The sequence below is a fragment of the Dama dama genome, chromosome 18, assembly GCF_033118175.1.
Source record: "Dama dama isolate Ldn47 chromosome 18, ASM3311817v1, whole genome shotgun sequence".
In the NCBI taxonomy this organism is placed as follows: domain Eukaryota; kingdom Metazoa; phylum Chordata; class Mammalia; order Artiodactyla; family Cervidae; genus Dama; species Dama dama.
Window position 1 is genome coordinate 100,283,338 of NC_083698.1, and position 25,748 is coordinate 100,309,085.

The window sequence follows — 25,748 nt, forward strand, 5'->3', positions numbered from 1 at the left end:
AATAACAGAGGTGGGATTTGAAAGAATCAAGAAGAAGCCGTCTGAACTTTACCCCTGGTTACTGGACCATTGTTCTCACGTGGACCTTAGCTTGTGTAAGCTTCCTCTGTCTTCTTCCAGGATGTGCAGTACTCGGACATTGACTACATGGAGCGGCAGCTGGACTTCACCCTTGATGTCGAGTTTGAGGGGTTTCCAGCTCTGATTACTCGCATGAAGGCCGACGGGATGCGGGTCATCATCATTCTGGTTAGTTGCTATGTGACTGGGTGGAGTCTGTTTTGAAGACTGAATGGACTTTGGTGGAGAAAGCTTCATCCCTGTGTTTTTTTCCATGCTATGAGTAGAGAAATTGAGGTTCAATACGGAAAGTGTATTTCCCTGGGTTCACAGAAGCTCTATAGCATGGGTGGAAGCCATGCCTCCTCTTTGGAGGAATTCTCCTTTTCCCTACCCTGAGTCATTCTCTGGCTTTGGTTTCATCATCTGACCTGTGCTTTGATTTTAGGACCCAGCCATTTCTGGCAATGAGACCAAGCCCTATCTGCCATTCACACGGGGTGTAGAGGACGATGTCTTCATCAAAGACCCGAGTGATGGGAGCATTGTCTGGGGAAAGGTATGCCCTGAGCAGTGATTCACTAATCCCCACACTGTTAGTGTGTTTGTACGTTTCTTTCTTTTTTCCATTTGGACTTGGAGGTCAGAAGTTCTCATATTCTCTTTTGGTATTTGTCACCACTGTTAAGGAATTTTAAAGGAATGTGTGTGTACATTGTGTGATCCACTTTTCTCTAGATCAATCCTACAGGAAAATCAAAGTACTATTGCCCATAGAACAAGGTTTATAGTTTCTTGTGTGTGTAACCCCTCAGCCCAGTCCAACTCTTTGTGACCCCATGGACTGTAGCCCACCAGGCTCCTCCACCCATGGGATTTTTCATGAAAGAATACTGGAGTGGGTTGCCATTTTCTTCCTCCAGGGAATTTTCCCAACCCAAGGATTGAACCTGTGTCTTCTATGTCTCTTGCATTGCTGGTGGATTCTTTACCACTAGCACCACCTGGAAAGCCCTATAGTTTCTTAGGAAATGCTATATAAGAGAAATTATCTAGTGCATTGCTTTGAAACATGTTTCTCTTCACAGGTCTGGCCTGATTTTCCTGATGTGGTAATAAACAGTTCTCTAGACTGGGACAGTCAAGTGGAGGTAAGGGGCTTGTGTGGATGTGGGGGATCAGGGATGCCAGGAAGGTGCCATCACGCTTAGGATACTGGACATACCTGTGCCGTGAGCATGGGCGAGATGAGGAAACTCACACAGGGAACGTGTCCTGTGCATCTGTCTTGTGCCAATCACTTTGCATGCAATATTTTACCCCAGTTGGGGGATAGTTATTTTTATGCTTTGCATAACTAAGACTCAGAGATCTTAAATTACTTGTGTCCATGGTTTCAAGTGACAGAGTAATGATTTCCACTCCATGACTTTCAGATTACAAACATCCAGGAAATTTCCACTGAATGAAACCTCTAAGAAACACTGTGTTTTGCCTGAATTAGTATATTTATTGTTGCTTTTGCAGTTTTTGCTTTGAGTATCCTTTTCAAGCAGTCTCTCACCCCTGTCTTTACTGATTGGGTATTTTTCTCTGCACATCTTTTTGTGGGTAGGCTTCTCCATCTTCACTCTTATAAATCCCTCCGTCTTTCCTTGGGTTTCTCAGCTTTGATCTTTTTTCCTTTATTTTGCTGCTCTGGGTCTTTGTTGCCGCACGTAGGCTTTCTCTAGTTGTGAGCAGGGTCTACTCTAGCTGTGGCGCACAAGCTTCTCACTACAGTGGCTGCTCTTGTTGCAAAGCATGGGCTCTAGGCATGTGGCCTTCAGTAGTTGTGACACGCAGGTTTAGCTGCTCTGCAGCATGTGGGATCTTCCAGGACCAGGGATCAAACCTGTGTCCCCTGCATTGGCAAGCAGATTCTCAACCACTGGACCACCAGGGAAGTCCCTCAACTCTAATCTTATCTCCAAGTTTCTAAAGAAAGTGAAAGTGAAAATGAAGTCGCTCAGTCGTGTCCGACTCTTTGCGACCCCATGGACTAATGTAGCCCACCAGGCTCCTCCGTCCATGGGATTCTCCAGGCAAGAATACTGGAGTGGGTTGCCATTTCCTTCTCCAGGGGATCTTCCCAACCCAGGGATTGAACCCAGGTCTCCCGCATTTCGGGCAGACGCTTTAACCTCTGAGCCACCAGGGAAGCCCCAGTTTCTAGCCATAGGTTAAAATTTGCTCTCTCCCAGGAACATGTTCTCACTTACCATGGATCTCAGATGAGGATCCAAGGGAGAGAATCTAGCTTCCTACAATCTCTGTTGTTTCTCACAGAAGATCACTTGAAGATTGGTGGTCCAGGCAGGCCGCATGGACATAGGAGTCTGCCAGAGAAGTTCAAGGTCATGGGATCCTTGACTTTTACATATTTATTTTAGTTTTTTGTTTTGTCCTCCAACTTAACTGAGGTATAACTGATAAATAAAATTGTATATATATAAAGTATACAATGTGATCATTTTATATACATGTATATCATGAAATGATTACCAGAATCAGGTTAATTAACACATCCACCATTTCAGATAGTTGCCATTTGTGTATGTATGTGGGGAGAATCTACTCTCTTAGCATCTTTTAAGTATACAATACAGTATTATTAGCTATAATCACTGCATTGGATATCAGGTCCAGGAACTCATTCATCTGATAAATGAAGGCTTGCAACCTTTGACCAGCATCTCCTCATTTCCCCACCTCCTGGCAGCTGGTAATCACTATTCTACTCTCTGTTTCTATGAGTTCAACTTATTTTTCTCAGATTCCACATATGTGAGATCATGACAGTGTTTGTTTTTCTATATCTGGCTTATTTCACTTAGAATAATGCCTTCTAGGTTTATCCATAATAATGCCTTCTATGTTATTGCAAATGGAAAGTCTTCTTTCTTTATCATAGCTGAATAACATTCCAGTGTACACACACACACACACACACACACCCCACATGTTCTTTATCCACTCATCTGTGGGCAGACACTTAAGTTTTTTCAACATCTTGGCTATTGTGAATAATGCTTCAGTGAATATGGGACATATCTCTTCAAGACACTAATTTTGCTTCCTTTAGGATATATACCCAGAAGTAGGATTGCTGGATCACTTGGTAGTTCTATTTTTAATTTTTTGAGGGAACTCCATAGTATTTTCGTAATGGCTATACCAGTTTGTATTCTTACTGACAGTGCCCAAGGAGTCCCTTTTCTTCACATGCTTGCCAACACTTGTTGTCTATCATCTTTTTCATAAAAGCTTTAGAAACAGCTTATCATTGTGGTTTTGATTTGCATTTCCTTAATGATTAGTGATATTAAGAAATTTTTCATGTATCTGTTGGACATTTGTAGGCCTTCTCTGCAAATATGTCTGTTTAGGTCCTTTGTCCATTTTTAAATCAATTTATTTGTGGGTTATTTTCCTTGCTTTTGAGTTTTATAGCTTCCATATGTATTTAAAATATTAACTCATTGGGTATTTTCCTTTTAAATATTTTCTCCTGTTCTGTAGGCTGCCTTTTCATTTTGTTGATTGTTTTTTGTGGAGAAGCTTTTTAGTTTGATGTATTCTCACTTAATTTTCTTTTGTTGCTAGCGCTTTTGGTATCATCAAATCCAAAATCTCACTGCCAACACCAGTGTCGAGGAACTTTTTCCTGTGTTTTCTTCTAGAAGTTTTATGGTTTCAGGTCTTACTTTTGAATCTTTAATTCATTTTGAATTAAGTTTTATAGCAGTATAAGATAGGAGTTCAGTTTCATTCTTTTTTAATTTTTTTTGGCTGTGCTGGGCCTTTGTTGCTGCACAGGCTTTTCTCTAGTTGGGACAAGTGGGGGTCACTCTTTAGTTGTGATGCTCGGGTTTCTCATTGTGATGACTTCCCTTGTTGTGGAGCATGAGCTCTAGGCACGTGGGCTTCAGTAACTACAGTTCCTGAGCTTTAGAGTATAGCTTCTAAAGTTGTTACATACGGTCTTAGCTGCTCCTAGGCAAGTGGGATCCTCCTGGATCAGGGATGAAACCCCTGTCTTCCACACTGGCAGGCAGATTCTTTACCACTGAGCCACAAGGGAAGCCCCACTTCCATTGTTTTCATGTGGATATCCACGTTTTTCTTTTCTCTCTCTTATTTTGCCCACTCCACCCAGCTTGGAGGATCTTAGTTCCCTAATCAGGGATTGAATCCAGGCTCCCAGCAGTGGAAGCATGGAGTCTTAACCACTGGACCACCAGAGAATTCCCTTCATGTTTTTCTAACACTGTTAATAGAAGACTGTTCTTTCCCCATTTATGTTCTTGCATTCTTGTCAAAGATTAATTGACTGCATATGCATGGGTTTGTTTCTGGGCTTTCTTTTCCATTCCACTGATCAATGTGTCTATTTTTTTATACCAGTTGTTGTTATTGTTTACCTGCTAAGAAATGGGGCCAGGTAGCTACATCATGGGTTGAGGATGAGGGGAAATAGCATTGCAGAAGCAACGAAGCAGGAGTGAAACACAGACGGGAGTGAGGTGGAACCAGGACCTTGGAGAACAGCAGAGTTTTCTTCATTTCATGGGCAAGGGTCAGAGCACCTTTTAGTGGGATTCATAAACCAAAGTGGTCAAATTGCTCACTTGTGTCTCACCTGGGATTCGGTTGTCCCTCGGACGTGACTGGCATTGACTCTGTCTACTCTAATCCTCTGCTTCCCTCCTCTGCCCCCCGTTTCTAACCCTGCCTCAGCTGCAGCTCTGTTTCCGGTGAAAGCTTCTGTTTTGTTGTTTCTATATTTCCACCTCCGTTTTCTAACAAAAAAGGCCTTCTTGACATGCTTCCCCTTCATAAGATGCTCAGTGATGTGACTCAACACCTTGATGTTCTCTGTGAGCTGGATCCCTGTGTGCTGATCCATTTTTTTTTTTTTCTTCCTGTTCCTTGTGGTCTTTTTCTAGACATTGATTTTTAACTTGCCTATTATCTGTTGTGTATCAGAACTGGAGGTTCCCTAGTCCAAGTCCTCTTTCTGTTGTTCCCACGCCACCCACACCCTTGCCACCAGCATTATTTAACTTTTAACTCTTGAAAGGCACTGATGAACACAGAAGAACTGATTTACTAAGACATACAAAGGACCAGAAAGGTCCATAACAAGCATCATAGTTATGTATAAATTTATGAAGATTTCCTGTTGTTAAGTGGAATGAATTCACAGTTATGCAGTTTCTAAGCTCAGCATGGTGGGGGAATACAAGGGCCAACAAGGGCCTTCCTCTCCAAAGGGTTATAGTTCTAGAGTTATACCTTGGGTCCATTTTTCCAGGTTAAAATAAAGACATTGTTTTTATTATTTGAAAAAGATAAGAGAAAGGGGAGTTGAAACTTTAAGTTCTTCTAATTTAGTTGACACACAATTCTTCTTCATAGAATTAGGATAAGAATTACATGAAATAATGTAGATATTTAAAGCCTAGGTCACACAATAAGTATTTGACACTGTACTTTTCAAGTGACTCTGAAACCATAGAAAACCCAGATACATATCAGTTTGATAGTTTAATATAATAAAATGCAACCTTACCTCTTACCCCCTTTTCTTCCCGAGAATGAAAAGGGGAGAATCACCTGGTTGTTGCTTTCCGACCTGTTGACAATGCATCTGCTCTCTGCCCCCTTTAAGCTGCAGTCTCCCTGGCTCATGCTTTGTCTTTGAGGAGAGCTTAGGAAACTGCAGGACAGAGGTTGAGGAGTGGGTATCTAGCAGATGAAATAGTGAGTCCAGGGTGTTGGTAGCTACCATTTGTGTTGATACAAAGAGGAAAACAGTCCATGAATGCTTTCCAGGTGATAAGAAGGGGTTTCATTTGTGCTCATTCCTATTCTTTGCATTCACTGTATTTCAAATAAGTTAAGAACATTCCTTAAACTCTGTTTGGATTAACTATCACCACACAGAACAGGTGTTGTAAGTTAAGCTTTCAGGAAATACCAATTTTCTGTCTAATATATTTGGGACAAATAAATTGTATTTCCTCCTTACAGAAATACCGGGCATTTGTGGCCTTTCCAGACTTTTTCCGTAATTCAACCATCGCATGGTGGAAGAGGGAGTTGACAGAACTGTACACCAATCCACAGGAACCAGAGAAGAGCTTGAAGTTCGATGGCTTATGGATTGTAAGTGTGCACATTTGTGTCTGTGTACATGGGGACAGTTGTGTTTCTCTCTCTGCATGCCTCAGCATATGTATCCTTGACCTTTAATCTGAAGAGGTAATAGTCATCCAGGAAAGACTTTGAATGTATCAGACTGCAGCTCTTCCAGTCAGGACCCGCCCACTCTGATACTCCTTTTACCTTGTACCTTGTCTGAAGTTCTGGCTATAAAAGTCCAAGGTGATAACCAGGAATTCCTTGGAACCGAGCCTACCTCACACCCTCAGAGTTTTTTCAAATCCTGTAGCCAGTCATTCTGTAGGGCTTCCTTGATCTTTCTCAAGCTGGATTTGATGAATCTTCCCTGGGCTGGTACCTTTGAAACTACTGGATGGTGAACAATGTACTCTCTGCTTCCCTGTCTCTGGGTTGACAGGATGTAGCTCTTTTTAAAAGTAAAGTATTTCCGGGTTTGATATTTCTAGGATATGAATGAACCAGCGAGCTTTGTGAATGGAGCAGTCCCTCCAGGCTGCAAGGATGCCACTCTGAACCACCCTCCTTATATGCCACGTGAGGACCCTTGGCCTTCTCTACTGGCAGCTTCATGGGAACAGGGAGTGAGCCCCGCAAGAATCCAGCAACCTGGCATTTACCCTGATGCACGGGGACATCCTGACTGGTGCTCTGTTTTGCAGGGGGGTTGGGGGGGGGGCGGCAAGGTAACAAGTCCATTCCTGAGAACTTTACCCAGTTGGGTGTGGGCAAGTTATTGGCCCCTTTGAGTGAATTTCTCAGTTACTTAACAGTGGTCGTGTCTCCAACAGACTCTATAGCTCAGGGTCTTAGTTTCGCAGGTTTGTGTGAGTCCCTCCCCAGGAATTTGTTATGTCATCAGTGGGTGGACAGTAACAGCTTCTCCTTACCATGGAGTCAGTGACTTTGGCATTGTACTTGTGTTCATGTCTTGGATCCAATTATTATTTTCTCTATGAGCCATATGACCTTCAGCAGATGACTTGCTCTTTCCAAATCTCAGTTTTTTAAACTGTAAAAGGAGGATCATGATATCTTCTTCAAAGAATCATGATAAGAATTATATGAAATAATGTACATGCTAGAAGCTTGGTTGGAGCCTGTCCGTGTTTGACAACTGTGTTCTCCACACGCCGCTGCTTTCTCCTCTGGGGTCCTGGGGGCTGAAAACACCTGCAGGTGCCACTGTAACTAAGAACGAGGCACATTGCCAGGACGCTGGGGAGAAGAGGGACCCATGCAGAGGTCAGCTTAGCCTTAAGAGCCAGACGCTGCCTTGTATCAATCCCATGAAGTGAGGTCAAGGCTAAACAGGATCAGGCAGGGGTCAATGTCACATCGCTAGATCTTTCTCCTCAGATCTGGAGTCCAGGGACCAGGGCCTGAGCAGCAAGACCATGTGCATGGAGAGCCAGCAGGTCCTGCCTGACGGTTCACCGGTGCGCCACTACGACGTGCACAGCCTCTACGGGTGGGCCCAGACCAGACCCACGTACGAGTGAGTCATCATCGCCCTTCTCCAGCTGGGACAGCCTGGGACTGGGAAGCCACCCTGCTCCTCCTTTCATTCCCTCTTTCGAGAGTTCAGTCCGTCAGTTCAGCCGCTCAGTCGTGTCCGACTCGTTGCGACCCCATGGACTGCAGCACACTAGGCTTCCCTGTCCATCAGCAGCTCCTGGAGTCTACTCAAACTCATGTACATTGCATCAGCAGCGATGCCATCCAACCATCTCATCCTCTGTCATCCCCTTCTCCTCCTGCCTTCAATCTTTTCAGAATCAGGGTCTTTACCAATGAGTCGGTTCTTCGCATCAAGAGTTGGGTAGCTTTTAATTATAGCTCTATAGCAATTCTCACTTACTGGGTTGGCCATGAAGTTTGGGGTTTTCTGTAATATCATATAGAGAAACCCCAATGGACACTTTCACCAACCCAGCATTAAACACTCATGAGCATGGAGCCACATCCTGTGATCCTAGTGAGGAGGACAGATTTAAATAAGAGCTGGTCGTGCTGGTGAAAGGCCAATAGTCCTCATGGAGGAAGCACACACGGAGACACAGGCAATCATCACAGGGTGCAGATGATGCTATAGTAACTATAGCTATTAGAAGGGAACACAGAGGACTGGATATCTCTTTCCTTGACTTCAGAAGTGACTCATCTCTATTTGGATTTATTTATTTATTTTGTCATTCCTGTTGGCTAGCCAACTGGTGTCCTACTGGATTATCCCTGCCTCATTTTGTGTGCTCAAGTCCATGCTTAATAAGAATTATCCTAAGGAAAGCCTTATACAAGAATTCACCTTCTTCTTTCCCCACTATATTAAACTGAGTATTGAGTAAATAGATAGCAAGATTCAGTGACTAGCTATTATTTGTAGGTGATCCAGTGAGTCTATTACATTCTGTAGTTTTTATAAAACTTTGTAAAATACCATATAAAGACACCGGTTTTAATGTTATCTTCATCACCAGGAATCAGTCAATTGGGACCTCATGACCCAGTTTTCCATATTCCTTTCTGGGACACATGAGATGCTTTGTCCTTGAGTCATAGGCTCAGGAGCTCTGGGACTTTCCTCCCCTGCTCTGCCCTAAGTCACCCCCTTGTCCCCTTCCGAGCAGAGCCGTGCAGGAGGTGACAGGACAGCGAGGGATCGTCATCACTCGCTCCACTTTCCCCTCTTCTGGCCGCTGGGGAGGACACTGGCTGGGCGACAACACGGCCGCGTGGGACCAGCTGAAGAAGTCAATCATTGGTGTGTGGGCTGCTGACGGGAGAGGAGTCAGGATCTTGGATCAAGGATTCTCTGGGGAGGGAGGAGGAGGCAGGTCATGAGTGTCTTGTCTGACCCAGCCATGGTTCTCTTGCAGGCATGATGGAGTTTAGTCTTTTTGGTATATCCTACGTAAGTGTCCTTTTTTGTTCTTTTTAGAAAAGAAGTGTTTATTTATCTATCTGGCTGCCTTGGGTCTTAGTTGCAGCATGTGGTATCTCTCACTGCAGCACTCTGATGCAGTAGTTGCGGCATGTGGGCTTAGTTATTCCGTAGCTTGTGGGATTTTAGTTCCCTGAGCAGGGGTTGAACCCTTGTCACTTGCATTGCAAGGGGGACTGTAACCACTGGACCACCAGGGAAGTCCCTGTGGTGTCCTCTGGGTCGCTCCTAATCATAATGCAGATGGCAACATCTTTCAGAAATCATTAACTGGCCCATTTTGTTCTATCTTGTTTCAGACAGGAGCAGATATTTGTGGATTCTTTCAAGATGCTGAATATGAAATGTGTGCTCGCTGGATGCAACTAGGGGCCTTCTACCCCTTCGCAAGAAATCACAACACCATTGGGACCAGGGTAGGACATTAAGCCCAGAGCTCAAAAGTTTTGTGTTGCCAGGAACACAGATTCCCATTTGAACTACAAGTAATGTACAGGCTTCCCAGATGATGCAGTGGTAAAGACTCTGCCTGCCAATACACGAGATGCAGGAAACGAAAGTTTGATTCCTGGGTCGGGAAGATCCCCTGGAAAAGGAAATGGCAACCCACTCCAGTATCTCGCCTGGAAAATTCCATGGACAGAAGAGCTTAGCAAGCTATAGTCCATAGGGTCACAAAGAGTCAGACATGACTGAGCATATAGCACACAAAGTTGTTTATATTCCCCAAGGACATCTTATAAACCATTAAACCCTTATGTTCCTTTTAAAAAAAGCTTGAAATATATTATGAACTTATTACCACAGTAGGATCCGTTAACACCTCAATCACCTCACATAATTACCATTCCTTTTTTGTGGTGAGAACATTTAACATCTATACTCTTAGCAACTTTCAAGTTTATAATACAGTGTTGTTGTTTAGTCACTAAGTAATGTCTAACTGTGTGACCGCATGGACTATAGCCTGCCAGGCTCCTCTGTCCATGGGATTTCCCAGGCAAGAATACTGGAGTGGGTTGCCACTTCCTCCTTCAGGGGATCTTCCTGACCCAGGGACTGACCCCATGTCTCCTGCAATGGCAGGCTAATTCTTTGACCACTAAGTTATCAGGGAAGCCCTTATTATATAGTATTGTTAACTATGTATAAAACTAAGTATTGAGCAAACTCTGGGAGATAGTGAAGAACAGGGTAGAGGACAGGGAAATCTGGCGTGTGGCAGTCCTTGGGGTCTCAAAGAATTGGACACAACTTAGCAATTGAACAACAACAACAGTCATTAGCTATAGGCACCATGCTGCACATTTAGTCACCAGAAATATTTAACTTCTTCTTTTTAATTTTTATTTATTTATTTTTTTCAGAAATATTTAACTTCTAACAAGAAGTTTTTATACTTTGACTGACAATCCATCTCTGTCCATCCTGCAATCTGAATTAAAAATGGGCAGAAGAACCGAATAGACAGTTTTCCAAAAAAAGATATACAAATAGCCAACAGATATGTAAAAGAATCTTCACATTTCAACGAATCATATTCCTCAATGTTCTTCAGATTATTCTTTTGATTTGGGCATTGTACCAGATATGCACCCCTGCCCCCAGCCCAATTTCTTATAAGAAAGTTTTTCAACTGTCCTGGGAAGGCTTCAGTGATTTCTTTCAGTCTATAAACAGAATATGTTTATATTCTCTGAGCCTCATCTATAGTCATTGTTGGTTTAGGCGTGTGTGACCTTCGTTTCGACTAACAGTTCAGTGACCTCTTTAAGTCCCCTACGTCCCTTCAGCACTGAACACTCCTTTTTTCTCCTTAGAGGCAAGACCCTGTGTCCTGGAATTCTACCTTCGTGACAATCTCCAAGAGCGTCCTGGAGACCAGATACGCCCTGTTGCCGTATTTCTACACCCTGATGCACAAAGCCAGCACGGAGGGCAGCACCGTCGTACGGCCTCTTCTCCATGAGTGAGTGTCCAGCCAGGGTCCCAGGGACTGCGATAATTTCCTTCTCTATAGTAGCTGTTGCAGAATTCTTCCAAATTAAAAATGTGACTGTCTTTGCCCAGAGCTCTCTAGGCACAGACCATACATTATGACTCTTTTAAGCATGGTGTCTGTCACACCTTCACTCTTAGATAAAAGGCTACTGAATATTTTTAAAAATTCAACATGATAGACAATACAACATAGAATAATTTCTTTCTAATTTGGGCATTTGTAGTAACTCACATCATAAAAGAAAGTATGCCAGGGGGATATCTGAGGAATGAAGGCGATTCTTGCACTGAAGGTTAAGAAGTTGGAGATGTTGATAGGGGAGAACATGTCTAAACCCAACTATTTCCGGGTTTGAAGAACATGGCATGTAGAAAGTGAATATGTATCTGATTAAGGTAGATCTAGGGAAAGAATAAAGATGGCATAGAATGCAGCTGGATTTCCAACTTAGGTCTGAATTTGAGGAGTTTCTTCAAGGCCTTGACCTGGAATCCTGTAGAGGGGGTCCTAACTGTGATACCTTGGTTTCCCTCCCCAGGTTTGTGTCAGACCGGGTGACCTGGGATGTAGACAGTCAGTTCCTGCTGGGCCCAGCCTTCCTGGTCAGCCCTGTCCTGGAGGCTGTGAGTATGGAGGCCTATGATGATCCCACCTGTGAGGCCAGAGACTAGTTAAAGAGAAGAGGCCTCATCAGATTGGGGTCCTGAGATGCACTTTCTTATTCTTTGTCTACCTTTGTCTCTTCTTCTCCCTCTGAACTGAAGTCCTTCACTTAGATGTTCCAGTCTTCAGCTCCCTCATCTTTAAAATATCAAGTTCTGATTCACTGAACAGTTGAAAAGGAAAAAACCCTCTGTTACACTTTAAGATATAATAATTTCTTCTTTAATTGCAATGAGTAGGAATCAGGTTGGGGCAGTACTGTTAATACAAAGAAATCCTTCCTATCTTCTGTCACTGTTAGAGAGAAACTTTTCAGAAGAATTTTTTGCAGCCAATGTGTATAAGGTCATCACTGGCCAGCCCTTCCCTTCCTCCAAAAGAGGTCCTCAGGCAGCCATTTCTTTACTTCTTTTATCGATGATTAGGCTTCTGATTAAAATGTCAGTTAACTGGATTTTCTCCAAAACTTATTGCACTAATCATAATTTCTGAAGTATTAATGCTCATAAACCTGCAACTTTTCTTTTTTCTTTTTTTCTGCTCTAGACCTAACCTCAGTTTGTCTCTTTGAAGAGGGTATGGAATAAGCCTATAGGCAAATGATTATTTTTTTTTTCCCCTCTGTAAGTTCCGGATCCCAGAGGGTTTTACAGAAGCCACCACTTTTGGTTAGGCAAATCTCCCAGTTTGAGAAGAGGGCAGGAAAGGAAGCTGTTCCCAACACTGGTGACCTCCAGAGAGGACAGGTCTGTGGGTCCAAGGCCATTGCTATAGTTTTGGCTCCTCTGCTATGCAAATGGGTTATTCTGCCCTCTATAGCTGAGCCTACTGCACTCACACCTTATTTTTGTTTAATTTTAGAATGCCAGAGATGTCACTGCATATTTCCCTAGAGCCCGCTGGTATGATTACTACACGGTAAGTTTTTCTGATTGCCTCTGTACAACCTGGGAAAATGACAGCACTCATAGTCTTCAGACTCTGACAGACCTCAGGTCAAATTCTGTCTCTGTAGCCCACTTGTTGTGTGGTCTTGAATGAGTCACTTGTAACCTTATGGCCTCCGTTTTCTCACTTCCACATGGGAAAAGACCACTTTCCTCACAGAGTTGTTGTGAAATGCATAAAGTCGTCTCCTGTAGTACCTGGATTTTTGTGGGTGTTCTTTATTTGTTAGTTTGTCTCTTTCCTTATACCACCACTTTTCACAGTGCTGTATAATGGCAGACACTAGAAAAATGCTTGAAGTTGTGCTGGAAACTATGGTTTTTATTTATATCCTCCCTCTTAGACTGGAAGTTCATAAGTATTAGGAGCCTTTTCCTCTCTGTCTTTTTGCATACCTCCTTTTATAGTAGAGATGCCCAAAGAGTTGTTGACTGTACTTTCTAAGGTAAGCAAGGTTCTTGAAAGATACATAGAAGTATGAGGCCTGACTCCTGTGAGCTGGTATAACGTAACTGCATTTAGAAATGGGGAAGGAACACAACCTTCTCCATCATACAACTTTTCCAGGCTAATCTGAACCCCAGAGACTCAGCTGGGGAAACAGAGTCTTCCACAGAAGCTTCAGTGGGGATACAGAGAAGCTTTTGCTGGGATACAGAGAAGTCAGAATTTGATTCTTTTCTTCTTTTTGGTAGATTTTTTAGGGTTTTGTAAATAGGTATAATATGACAGATCAATATGTCATCATCTTTTTTCAGAAATGTTTTTGGTTGTTATTTTTTTATATTCTCCCAGATTGCATTAAAATAATATTGTCAATTCAGAAAATAAAAGCAAACCTGAACTAACATATATTAGATAGCATATCACTATCTATTATATGCTAACTGTATAATTAATACCTTCTTCATTATATAATTATATATTAGTAACCATATATAATTATGTTATTTAATTATATAATTAATATGTATATCACTATTTATTATGTCAATTATATAATATATACCAATTAATTATATAACTATGTATATGTTAATGTATATCTGGGAAGAAATGATGTTACAGATTTATTCCTAGAGTGTATATATTTTACCAAAAAAGTTCAAGAATGTTTCATAGCAGCATTATTTGTAAAAGAGCAAAAAACTGGAAATAAGCCAAATGTCCATCAACAGTAAAATGGATAAGTAGATTGTATTCTGTGGGAGGGGGGATCGGGATGGGGAATACATGTAACAAAAAAAATAAAAGAAAAAAAAAATAAAACTAAATACTAATAAAGTGTTGCTACACAAATAAAGAAAATAAATATCACAAACATAACCTTGAGCACAAATAGCCAGATACAAAAGAGTAAAGAATGTATGATTCCATTTATGAAATACAAGTTAAAAATCCAGGCAAAAGTGATAAAAATCAGAAAAGTTACTGCCTTTGGTGTGGTGATTATTATGAGAGGGGAGGAGAGAGCCATCTAGGATCCTGGTAATAGTCACTTCTTGATCTAGGTGGTGGTTTCATGGGTGTGTTCACTTGGTAAAACTTTATTGAGCTGTGTACTTGTTATTTGTATAATTTTCTGTACCTATGTTACTAAGAAGTTAACTAGAAAATTTGTTCCCTCAGAAAGATAAGAAGATATACTTAAAATAAGAAAGCATGTTTTAAACACGACATACTCACAAAGCAATCCTTGCAAATTAAAGGCATGATGCAGGAATTTTGCTTAAGAGGAAATTATAAGGTACAACCTAGGAAATTACCCAGAACAGACAGGCAAAGAGATGGAAAGCAGGAAAGGGAAAAATAAGAAAGCCCTACTTGTTTTGAGAGCTCCCATTTTTGCTCAGTTTCTCTGCTGCTTGTCCAGTGAAACTGGGAATGAGCAATTGCTTGAGTGAAGGGTGGGCGAAGAATGAAAGACTCCTAGCTCTCTATCTTGGTGGCTCCCACTTCCCGGGGATCATGACTCCTCCTATCACTGCTGCCTTGGTAGTTGTGGACTCTCATCCCCCACTGTCCCTTCTGGGCTCATCTGACTGCAAGAGCAACATGGCATGCTTACTCTTTATCTTAAGGCCCCGCCTGTTTGATGAAGGGGCAGGTATCTTGAGGCAGGACAGGCTAATGCACTTCTGCCAAAGCTGGACCTTCATCTACTCAGACTCTCGGATTCTCTAAACGAGCTGCAGAATCAGCAGTTGATAGTTCTTTGCAGAGTTTTTGCCTGTCTTGGTCCTGTCTATGTGACTGGACATGCCATGATGTTGGCTTCTATCCACGCTTCTTTCCTTTCTATCACATTGGGCATATTGGACATTACTGTTTGTAGACTATTGAGAGAGGGAGAAGCATGGAACTATTCTGACTTATCTTATTGATTACCTATTTTAGTAAAGACTAAGAGCACACAGTGTGTGTGAATCAGTTTTTATATACTTCACTTGTGGCCATTTTGTTTGTTTACAGTGTAGACTATATATTGGATTTTTAAAGTAGTGCTTTTCAGCCATATTCAGTGACTACTCGGTTGGTGAGAATTCTCCTGTACAAAGTCATGTTAAGTTGTTTATTCTTATTTTAATAGCGTTGCTTTAAGATTTGACCTGAGTCATGTCTTTATGGATGTTTTAACAGGCATTTTTTAGGTGAGCCCAGTCAGAAACGATTTAAAGGAAAGTAAACAAGCTTGTGACTCATCAGGTACTAGAAAGGAAATCATGAGAAGGTATCATATCCTATGTAGCCACAATGTGTGGTAGAATGAAAAAAAAAAACCATCAAAAGAATTAAAGAATTTGCTAAGAAGATAACTTTGACAGTTTTACATGTATCAAGTTTCACTTGAAGGTAGAACCATCAGTCCAGTATTCATAAGATATTGGAATAAATTCTCATTAGAGAGCATATAATTCACTTTTCTCATGATATCAGTGAGGAAATTGAAGAAGCCCAGAGATATGGGCTGGAATTTGTATTAAGTTCTGTAGACTCTGGAGTCCTGAGGCCACCCATGAAGCAGAGTCTGACTCGGGGAATGTGATACAGATCAAATCTGTATAGAATGAACATCAGGGACCAAAAGTGAAGAAATGGTAGCTTTGCTCCTTGCCTCTAAAGTGGTGATTCTCAGATGGGAGGACTTGTGTACCAGGGGACACTGGCCAAGTCTGGGGATACTTTTGGTTGTCCCAATGTGGTGGAAGGTGGGGGAGAGGCTGCTGGCCTCTAGGGGATGGACAGTGGTCAATATCCAGAAAGCATAGAACAGCCCCCACAATGGAGTTAGCTGGCCCAGGATGTCCCTAGTGCTGCATGTGAGAAGCTGGGCTCCAGGTAGAGAACATGTTAGGAAGCAACTGAGATTCGTGCCTTGGGGTGAGCGCCACTTCTCCCTGTCACATATGGGGCAAGATCTAGACGTGAGACATAAAGGACGATACGGTGACGTAAAGATAAGGATTTGCGAAGCAGGTCCATTCACTTTAATGATTTCTGTCAAGTAGGAGTCAAAGGTGTTAGTGAAGTTGGTGGGAGCAGGGCATGGGGCAGTGGAAGGAGATGGAAGCAGAGAGGGGACCAAGCAAAGGGAAGGTCTGGACATGCCTTTGTGGGGAGGGAGTCAGGAGCTGAATAAAATAAAAGGATTGGTCAGCCTCCTCTGGCAGTGCTGGGTGCAGAGAAAGACTGTGGAGTGAGGCTAGGGTGAGAGGCAGCTATGGTTGGGATCCTGACCTGATGTCCTGGCAGCCTGGAGCCCACACAGCAGGTGGTGAGCGTGGAAAAGCGTGATAACCGATGCCAGACGGCAGCAGGTCCCGAGCGTGGACACGATGGCTTGTAGATCGTCGTCCAGGCAGAGGCATTCCCTTATTGTCCCTGACCTTCTTCTCGCCCACAGGGTGTGGACATTCAAGCCCGGGGTGAGTGGAAGTCCTTGCCGGCGCCTCTTGACCACATTAATCTTCATGTCCGTGGGGGCTACATCCTGCCCTGGCAAGAGCCTGCACAGAACACCCACTTGAGGTTAACAAGGGCCCCAGAACCATGCTTGTTAACTCAGATCCTGGTGAAGCCCACCAGTCTATAAAGTGTACCCTCAGGCCCAAAAGCACTTTTACGGGGCTGGCCAAAAAGTTCATTTGGGTTTTTCCTTAAGGTGGTATGGAAAAATTTGAATGAACTTTTTGGCTAACCCAATAGTAAACATTTTTGTTTGCTTGCTTGCTTGTGGGGATTTTAACCTTTTTTGGATTCTGTACTCTTTGAACAATTCTTATTTAATAGCTATTTGAGATCTAAGTGGGTGAGGTGTTAAGTTTAAATAGTGACATTTGAAATGGAAGTCAAATAGGAGCAACCATGGATCATGCTAGTTTTAAAAGACTACCTAGGAGCCTGGCAGGCTATATACAGTTCACAGGATTGTGAGAGTCTAGGTGGTTTAGCGACTAAACCGCTACCACCACCAGCGATTTCCTTGGTGGTCCAGTGATTTGACTTTACCTTCCAATGCAGGGGGTTTGGGTTTGATCCCTGGCTAGGCAGCTAAGATCCCACATGCCTCATGGTCAAAAAACCAAAATGTGAAACAGAAAGAATACTGTGACAAATTCAATAGAGACTTTTTAGATGGTCCACATCAAGAAGACCATAAAGGCTATCTGGATCATAATTGCCTCTTTGCTAAGAAAATGATTGCTAAAAACTTGTTTAAGCCAGATGGAAACTGAGGCTGAGATTCCTTATATGCAAGGTTTAAAAATTCTAGGCCTAATGTATAACCTATATATTCTAGACCTATATAATAACTGATAATAGCTGACATCAGGTGAATGCTTGCTCTGTGCCTAGAACCGTACTAATATGGAGACTTCTATTTAGAGATTTTCTATTTTTCCTAACAAAAGGAAAAATAAGCCCTTGGTGTAAGTGCTGTTATCATCCCCATTTTGCAGATGAGCAAAGAGAAGCTTCAAGAGGTGAAATGTTTAACTTAGAGTCACATAGTTAATAAGTAGATGAACAGAGACTAAACTCCGTGTCTATCTAAAATCTAAAAATCCGTGTCTATCTAAAATGTCTAACTGATGTCAAATTAAAATCCTTGAAGCCCTATTTATTTGATTGCAAAAATCCAGTTAAAAACTGAGGAAGTTAGGACATCTGTAAGCAGAACTCCCTGTACATGTGGAGATTAGGTCGTGAAGAAAGAAAGATTGAAACACTAGGCTTTCCTCACAGTGGGGAAAGAAAGGAAACCAATGTGTTTTTTTGTAGTTCTTTGTAGACATTGTAGAACTCCTGTGAGCTTATAGAGCCTTAAAATTCCCCTTGATTCATTCATTCATTCCTGACATAAAATTGTCAAGCTTATGGAGTTAGAACTAGAACTAGATCCCAAGTCTCCAGAATCCTAGTACCCAGTCTTTATATCTTGAAGCACTTCCTTTTTGTTTTTATGAAAATGCTATGGTTTGTGGCAATGGCTTTGTTTTTACCCAGTGTCTCTTTCCTACCTCACTGCAGCCGTCAGAAATTCTTAGGTTTCAAGGTCGCCTTGGATGATGAGGGGACTGCTGAAGGCTGGCTCTTCTGGGATGACGGGCAAAGCATTGGTGAGTAAGGGCTGCCTCCAATTCCTTCATGTAAATACCAGGTTCCTGAATATCTTATAGGGCTGCTGTTTCCTTTTATGTGTTAAGACAATTGTGCATTTTAAAATATAGCCATTTATTACTCTAAGTGTATAATACATGATCTTTGTGCCTCACCTATGTGAAGCTTAGTTCTGAATCTCTCACCATTATCTAGTTGTCCTAATCCATTGTGGAAAAAAGCAGTGTAAGGAGCTGTAGGGAAAGTTTCTTTGCAGCCAACTGAGCTGTATTTCCATATATGGCTTATGTGTCCCACTAAGAAAAGCAATGCTTCTATCAGCTGTGCTACTATTCGGAGGAGGGGGTTTCTATTAAGAGTTTACAGGAATTAGTAGACTTCGGAAGGATGTCTCAAGTACTGTTGTTATTTCTGTGCCCAGGGATGTCCAATAGAACTTTCTGCAGCAATGGAAATGATCTATATCTGTGTTGTCCAACATGGTTGCAATTAGGCATATGTGACTGCTGAGCACTTAGAATGTAACAGGAGTATCTGAGCAACTGAAGCTTGAATTTTATTTGATTGTAATTAATTTAAATTTAAATAGCTACATTTATCTAGTGGCTACTATCTCAGACAGCACAGTTCTAGTGGATAGGCAACACCTTCTGATTGAGTGATAAGGGCTCCGAAAGAGGCGAGTGTCTGGAGAAGAGGGAGGAAGCCTCAGAGTTAGGGTGTGTGTGTGGGGGGAGTACCCGTAATAGTAAGGCTTTGGCTAGTCCACCCTTAAAAATATTCTCCCTGGACCTGCAGCATAAATTAAGAATAAGAAAAAGAAGTCTCTTCTCCGGAGACTGCATTTAAAAAATTGCCTAATACCACTCAAGGTTAACCAACCAATTGTACACCAGTCTTGGTGTTTGTGATGTGGGTGTGCATGCACATGTGTGCATATATGTGTCTCTAGCAGAAGAAATTTGGGAATTCTGAGGTGACTACCAAGAGGCTGGGAATCATAAGAAAGAGAAGAGGATTAAGAGTGATGTTAGAAAACTCCATTTTATGAGGGGACTCTATTAGACCGAGGCATCTGTATACACTTATTTTAGACATTCTGTATAAATTGAGGTTGGGGGTGGATTCCGACTCATTTCTCAAAATGAAAGTCTGTAAAGAAGAAAAATAAAATTTAAAAAGATCACAAACAAAAAACATCTCTACTTTCCCAGCCAAGATAGGTAAGCCATTAGAATTCTAGGATGTAGTTCCAGGTCATGCTTACTTTGTGTTTGTTTGCAGATACCTATGAAAAAGGACTCTATTACCTGGCCCACTTTATGGTCAGCCAGGTGAGTGTGGCTGGGACTATGAAGGGTGAATAGTTCTGCCAGCTTACTAGGATGCTGGATGTCATAGGATATACATCATCACTTAGAATTGCTTCACTGTTCATGTTACTAATTTGCATCTCCAGTTCAGTTCAGTTCAGTTCAGTCACTCAGTCGTGTCCAACTCTTTGCAGCTCCATGAACCGTAGCACACCAGGCCTCCCTGTCCGTCACCAACTCCCGCAGTCCACCCAAACCCATGTCCATTGAGTCAGTGGTGCCATCCAACCATCTCATCCTCTGTCGTCCCCTTCTCCTCCTGCCCTCAATCTTTCCCAGCATCAGGGTCTTTTCAGTTGGGTCAGCTCTTTGCATTAGGTGGCCCAAGTATTGAAGTTTCAGCTTCAACATCAGTCCTTCCAATGAATATTCAGGACTGATTTCCTTTAGGATGGACTGGTTGGATCTCCTTGCAGTCCAAGGGACTCTCAAGAGTCCTAACCCTAATTTGCATCTTACTCTTTCTCTAGACTTCAGATGGAGATGTCAAGTGCTCCCAGGAAGTTTTCTGTGATTAAACACACTCCTATTTCATCAGTAACTTAGTCCAATTCACCAAGCAAGATGGGCAGACCATTTCAATGTTTTCTCGCCCTTGTTCCTATGCTGCCTTGGAACGATTGGCATGTTTTGTTACTTCACATGTGGAATGTAAAGGTTCCTGCTAGCTGAGATTCTTTGTCTCCTTAGAGTTGGAGTGACTCTAGAGACCCTACTGGTGTTTAACCAGTGCAAAGTTGGGTGGTGGTTGGCGATAGGTGGCAGAATGTTAAAACCATGGTCTCACTATCCAAGGTCACAAGTTGGGGACTCTCAAATTATCTTATTTCATGCTCTACATTTGTGCCTAAAAGAGGTTGTAAGAAATTTGAACAAATTTTCCTGTTTTTTTTTTTTCCCCTCCTCTGGTTTCTTTTGTCTCCAAATGACAGAATACGATGCAGAGTCATATAATTTTCAACAAATACATCAACGATACAAACCCTTTGAGACTGGGCTACTTTGAGGTCTGGGGAGTGGGCAGTGACTCCATTTACAATGTCAGCATCTCTGCGAGTGGCGTGGTTATAACACCCCCCTTCTCCTACAACTCTACAACACAGGTTTGTGACCAGTTCAAAATCCAAATGGTATTTCCCAACCCTGAGCTATTGAGTGCAATTCCTGCCTGCTCCCATTCCCAACAACACCCTCTCCTGCAAAGCCTTTCTGGAATCCCTCTGTGTTCAGGGTGTCTGAGTGGACAGCATAGAAATGAAGGGAAAATTCAGAGTTTGTCATCATTTGGAATTGATGGTCTGGGTTCCCACCTGTCATGTATGTCCTCCTGCCTGCAAACTTAAGGAAAACTTTGTCTTTGCCTCAGAGATCTACTTCTCAAATAGCTTTAACCACTGTCTTTCATCAATTATAATACACCCATCAGTTAAAGGTTGCTACATTTTTTCATGTGCCACAAAGAAAGAAAACAAGATTACAAAAATATGATACAATGCTTTCCTCTCACTTAAAACTTCTATTTTAAAAGTACAGAAGCTTTACAAAACTCCTTTAAATAGAGATTTTTATCATTTTAATATGATACTACAGAGGAAAATGTTGGATAGAGACACATGGACACTGAGAAATCTGCATCAAAGTATTAATAATTTAAAAGAGGTAAACTCTGAATGTGAGGAGATATTAGACATATCTTAACCAATTTGTATCACACATTTTCTTTGATTTAAATTTATATGTAAAATTTTAATTTACTTTAAATTACAATTAAAATTAAATATTTGATTTAATATTTAACAATTAAGTAAATCAAATACTTAATTTCATAATTAAATAGCTGACATTAAATATTTAATTTAAATTTCTATGTTAATATCTAAATTACTTTATTATTTTAAAAGGAAACTATGTGGCATGGGATTGGTTAATTTCCTATTATCAGAGGATAATTTCCTCTCTATTATCAGAGGTATTGGTGATACATCATTTCATGAAAATTCTTTCACTGCTGTCTACGAAATTTTTTCCAAAGACACTTATATGCTTTATACAAGTTTTCATCATAGCATTTTCTTGATTTTACTGTCAGTCAAGATTTATATTCATTTCTGAAATAATCTTTAAGTAGTTTGCAGTCCATCCATTCGTAATACCAGTAATAACAATGAAGTTCACACAGGCACAGACGAACAGCCGTCAGGAGAGCTACTTGTTCACAGTAATTCCTAGGCTGTTGATTATAGAACAGATCTTGATTTCATGAATATTAAATATGTGAAAAATCTGCACCTTGGAATCACTGCAGTGTAGTGGTCCTAATACGTAGCCTCACGGTAAATGGGCTCTTTCCTTATGTGCTTGCTACTTGCTTTGCCCAGAACTATTTTTCTCTCATAATCCTGATTACAAGGCCTGAAACAAAAGTTTTCCTTCAGCTTTGTAGTTTTATTTGTTTCCTCATGTTTGTGGTTTTCTTGTCAACCAACTTCCCCAACTCTACCAAGAGCTTATAAAGGACTTTGCCCAAGTTTGTTGCTGACGTACAAGCAGACTGATGCATGTGTGGTGAAACTATGGAAAGTATTTGCCTAGAAAAAAATGCTGAAATATCGACTCTTACCGGACAAGCATCAAGGCACTATGAGGGAACAGCAGAAGTGGGAAACAGAAGGAGAGCTCCGAGTAATGGCAGCGAGAACATTTTCTCCAATTTGCGCAACTGCTGCTCTGAAGTGGTTGTGTGTTTCATTATTTAGGGTCTTGTCATCTTTTCCCTGTCACTGAATGATTTTTGTACTCTAAGGGATTAAGAAACACCCTTCTCACCTGAAAATCTGAGGGTGGTCTGGAAGCTAGGCAATGACTTATGAAAGTGTCTGTGGACCACTGACTTCTATCTGTTTGGTTCAACTGCAGGAAACTTCCATCACCAGATGTCCAATACCTTTTCTTTGATTCCCAACAGGTGTTAAATATTGACGTGACCAGCAGAAACATCAGCCTACATAATTTCACTTCATTGACATGGAGAAGCACGCTGAATTTTTTAGAACAAGATCCTAACCTCAAATGGCTTTGAAACTACTTGTATATTCAGTTGGCCAAAAAACTTCATTCGGATTTTTCCTCAAGATGTTACAGGAAAACCTGAACCTACTTGTTTGGCCAACCCAATGCTTCATGCTTATAAAATTATTGTGTGTTGCTAATCAGTTTATACCCAGTACAGCTAAAATATTTTCTTAGTTTTGTTTTGTTTGGTCTGTGGTTTAGCCACAGGAGATGTGGAAAGCTGTGGGTTATCTTGATGTCTGTGTGATTAGTATGGTACTGATGGCTCATCATATATTGACTGAAGATGCACTGGGTCCATGATGAAGCATGTGTGCATGTGTATGTGTGTATAATTAGGTGATAGGCCCACTCTTGCTAAATATACAAGCTACAACTTTCCAGGACAGGTCAAATCCTGGAGTTAACTAACACCACACACACACACACAAATATCCAGAAAGAACATCTGCCTGGTGGTTATAAGGAGATGGGATAGTATGCTAAGAGCATGATCCAAAGGGAAGAAAAGGCAAATGCAGGGAAGTTAAGTAGGAAAGATGAGAGACAACAGGTGATAAGGACAAAAGTGATCATGACAAGTAAGAAGATGACACAAAATTATTAAGAATAGTAGCCTCATTGGAAGGAGGAAGGAAGAGCCAATTCATTTGAAAGCAAGAGGAGGGGTTAGGAGGAAATTCTTAGCACAAGGGAATGGGGCTGGGGTGAGATTTGAGCAGACAAATTTGAAGGAAGGAGTTTGAATGTAAAAAGTAACTTTGTTTTTGTTTTGTTACTGTGGTGTGCTTTGAAATGTGTAAATCTTATTTCTCTATTCTGTGCCTAATGTACATAACCACAGTTCACACAAATGCATGCAATTTATATGCCAAAGGAAAATAAATGAGCAGATTTGCAAGAGATTTTGAATTCTGTGGTAATTTGACCACGGGTAATCTCACTTTGGTATTAAGACTTCTTATTCAGCCAACCCTTGTGAAGTGGTCTTGTTCTCTTTGGCATCAGAGTGCCTGCAGGCTAATTCACCAATGGAATGAACAGATCTGTGATTATCCACCCTTTTCCTTATGTCTCTGGCATGGGTTTCTCTTAAGGTTTAGGTTTGTGGGAGAGTGTACTTGGATAATTGTTGTTTTAATCATCATAAAAACTACTGTATTTGGTAACATATCAACCCTGGAAAAAAGAGAATTTGGAACGGTATTGGTTAAAACACTAGATGGTTAGAATTTGGGAATAAAGAAATTACATACTAATGTTTAACAGAGATATTTAAGTATTACTTGAAAATGAGTATATTGGAGATAGTGTTTACTTTTCTATGTCTTTTTAATTTCTTTTCTTTTTAAAATTGATGTATAGTTGATTTACAATATTGTGTTAGTTTCAGTTGTACATCAAAGTAATTCAGCTATATGTATGTATATGTTAATACATGCATATATATTTTTCAGATTATTTTCCATTATAGGTTATTATAAGATACTGAATACTGTTTCCAGTCAGAGAACATGTCTATAGTAAATCCTTGCTGCTTATCTATTTTATATACAGTAGTACATATCTGTTAATGCCCCTACTCCTAATTTATCACTTCCACCTTTCCCTTTTCTTTCTTTCTTTCTTTTTTTTTTTTTTTGATGCCAGGAAGCCAGATTATACTTGTATACTCATGTGTCAGTGTCTCCATAAGGCTACAGAAAGATAACATTATTAAGCTGAGTTAGTGTTCTAATTATCAAAATAAAAAGCTTTTGGATGAGGGCTTGCACGAATTTAGGCAACTAGTGAAACATGGAAATATGGCCACAAGGACCCCTTGATCTAAAAGGTGGGAAACTTGTCAGTTATCCTATGATAAACCCAGGGAGGCTACCAGGAGGAAACAATTATTTACCTGATATTTGAGAAATATTTCATGTTATCATCAAGGACATATTGGTAGAAATTGGCTCTGGCTGCTACAAAATGCTCAAGAACATTTCTGACTAGAGAATCCTGGTTGCCAAGTTTCTGAGTGAGGCATGGAAGGGTTGACAACATTTTTAGAGTCAAGGACCCTCTTGGCAATCTAGTGGTACCTGTGGAACCCCTCCTAAGAGTGATGTTCTTAAATGCATAGACTTTAATGCATACTGTTGGAGAAGAATCCTATTATATTAAAATGTGTGACTCATTCGTGTCCAACTCTTTGCGACCCATGGACTGTAGCCCGCCAGGCTCCTCTGTCCATGGGATTCTCCAGGCAAGAATCCTGGAGTGGGTTGCCATTCCCCTCTCTAGAGGATCTTCCCAACCCAGGGATCAAACCTATGTCTCCTGCACTGTGGGTGGATTCTTTACCAGTGAGCCACTGGGGAAGCTCTCATTATAATAAAATACACTTCTGCAAAATGTTTTAAAAGTTTAATATAGTAATATATGAGGTGTTTAAAATTATAACATTAAATAACAAGATTTAACTGTATGTCTAATAATATCAAAGCTTCAATGTGATGAGCAGTTTGAACAATATTTTGAGATATCTACTACAGTTTCTTAATGTGACATGAAAATATTGTTGATTCTCTTTTTGAAAAACTCTTGTGCACTAGTAAAATTACCGTGCCCTGCTGCCTCCATTCATAATCTAAGGAATTTCAGTTAGAAATTAGTGAAAAAAGATATATTTTCCCTATCTATGTTTATAGATTCCTAAGTTATACCTTTCAGAGTTCTGGGGACAAGAACCTCTTGAACTTAAGGCATGTCAGCTTCCCAGACTTCGGTTCAGCAACTCAGACCCTGTGTAACTGTGATGATTGCAAGAGTTCCCAAGCCTGTCTGTCACCTTTTC

At 41.1% G+C, this 25,748-nt stretch overlaps 1 protein-coding gene across 5 annotated transcripts in view; it reads left to right on the top strand.

Moving 5' to 3' along the window:
• Positions 1-25,748, top strand: part of MGAM (maltase-glucoamylase) — a 194,531-nt gene that overhangs the window by 69,988 nt on the left and 98,795 nt on the right. For 4 of the 5 annotated variants that reach the window (XM_061165958.1, XM_061165956.1, XM_061165955.1 and 1 more), the window contains exons 32-48: positions 121-249; positions 509-619; positions 1,149-1,211; positions 6,136-6,270; positions 6,735-6,822; positions 7,645-7,783; positions 8,916-9,049; positions 9,165-9,199; positions 9,529-9,645; positions 11,050-11,198; positions 11,770-11,854; positions 12,756-12,812; positions 16,747-16,871; positions 18,375-18,463; positions 19,749-19,798; positions 20,770-20,940; positions 22,803-23,814. In XM_061165958.1, coding sequence (XP_061021941.1) covers positions 121-249; positions 509-619; positions 1,149-1,211; positions 6,136-6,270; positions 6,735-6,822; positions 7,645-7,783; positions 8,916-9,049; positions 9,165-9,199; positions 9,529-9,645; positions 11,050-11,198; positions 11,770-11,854; positions 12,756-12,812; positions 16,747-16,871; positions 18,375-18,463; positions 19,749-19,798; positions 20,770-20,940; positions 22,803-22,916 — 1,791 coding nt within the window. In that variant the 3' untranslated portion in view covers positions 22,917-23,814. Of the gene's footprint in view, positions 1-120; positions 250-508; positions 620-1,148; positions 1,212-6,135; positions 6,271-6,734; positions 6,823-7,644; positions 7,784-8,915; positions 9,050-9,164; positions 9,200-9,528; positions 9,646-11,049; positions 11,199-11,769; positions 11,855-12,755; positions 12,813-16,746; positions 16,872-18,374; positions 18,464-19,748; positions 19,799-20,769; positions 20,941-22,802; positions 23,815-25,748 lie in introns of those variants that run through there. The other variant, XM_061165959.1, reaches the window with a different exon arrangement.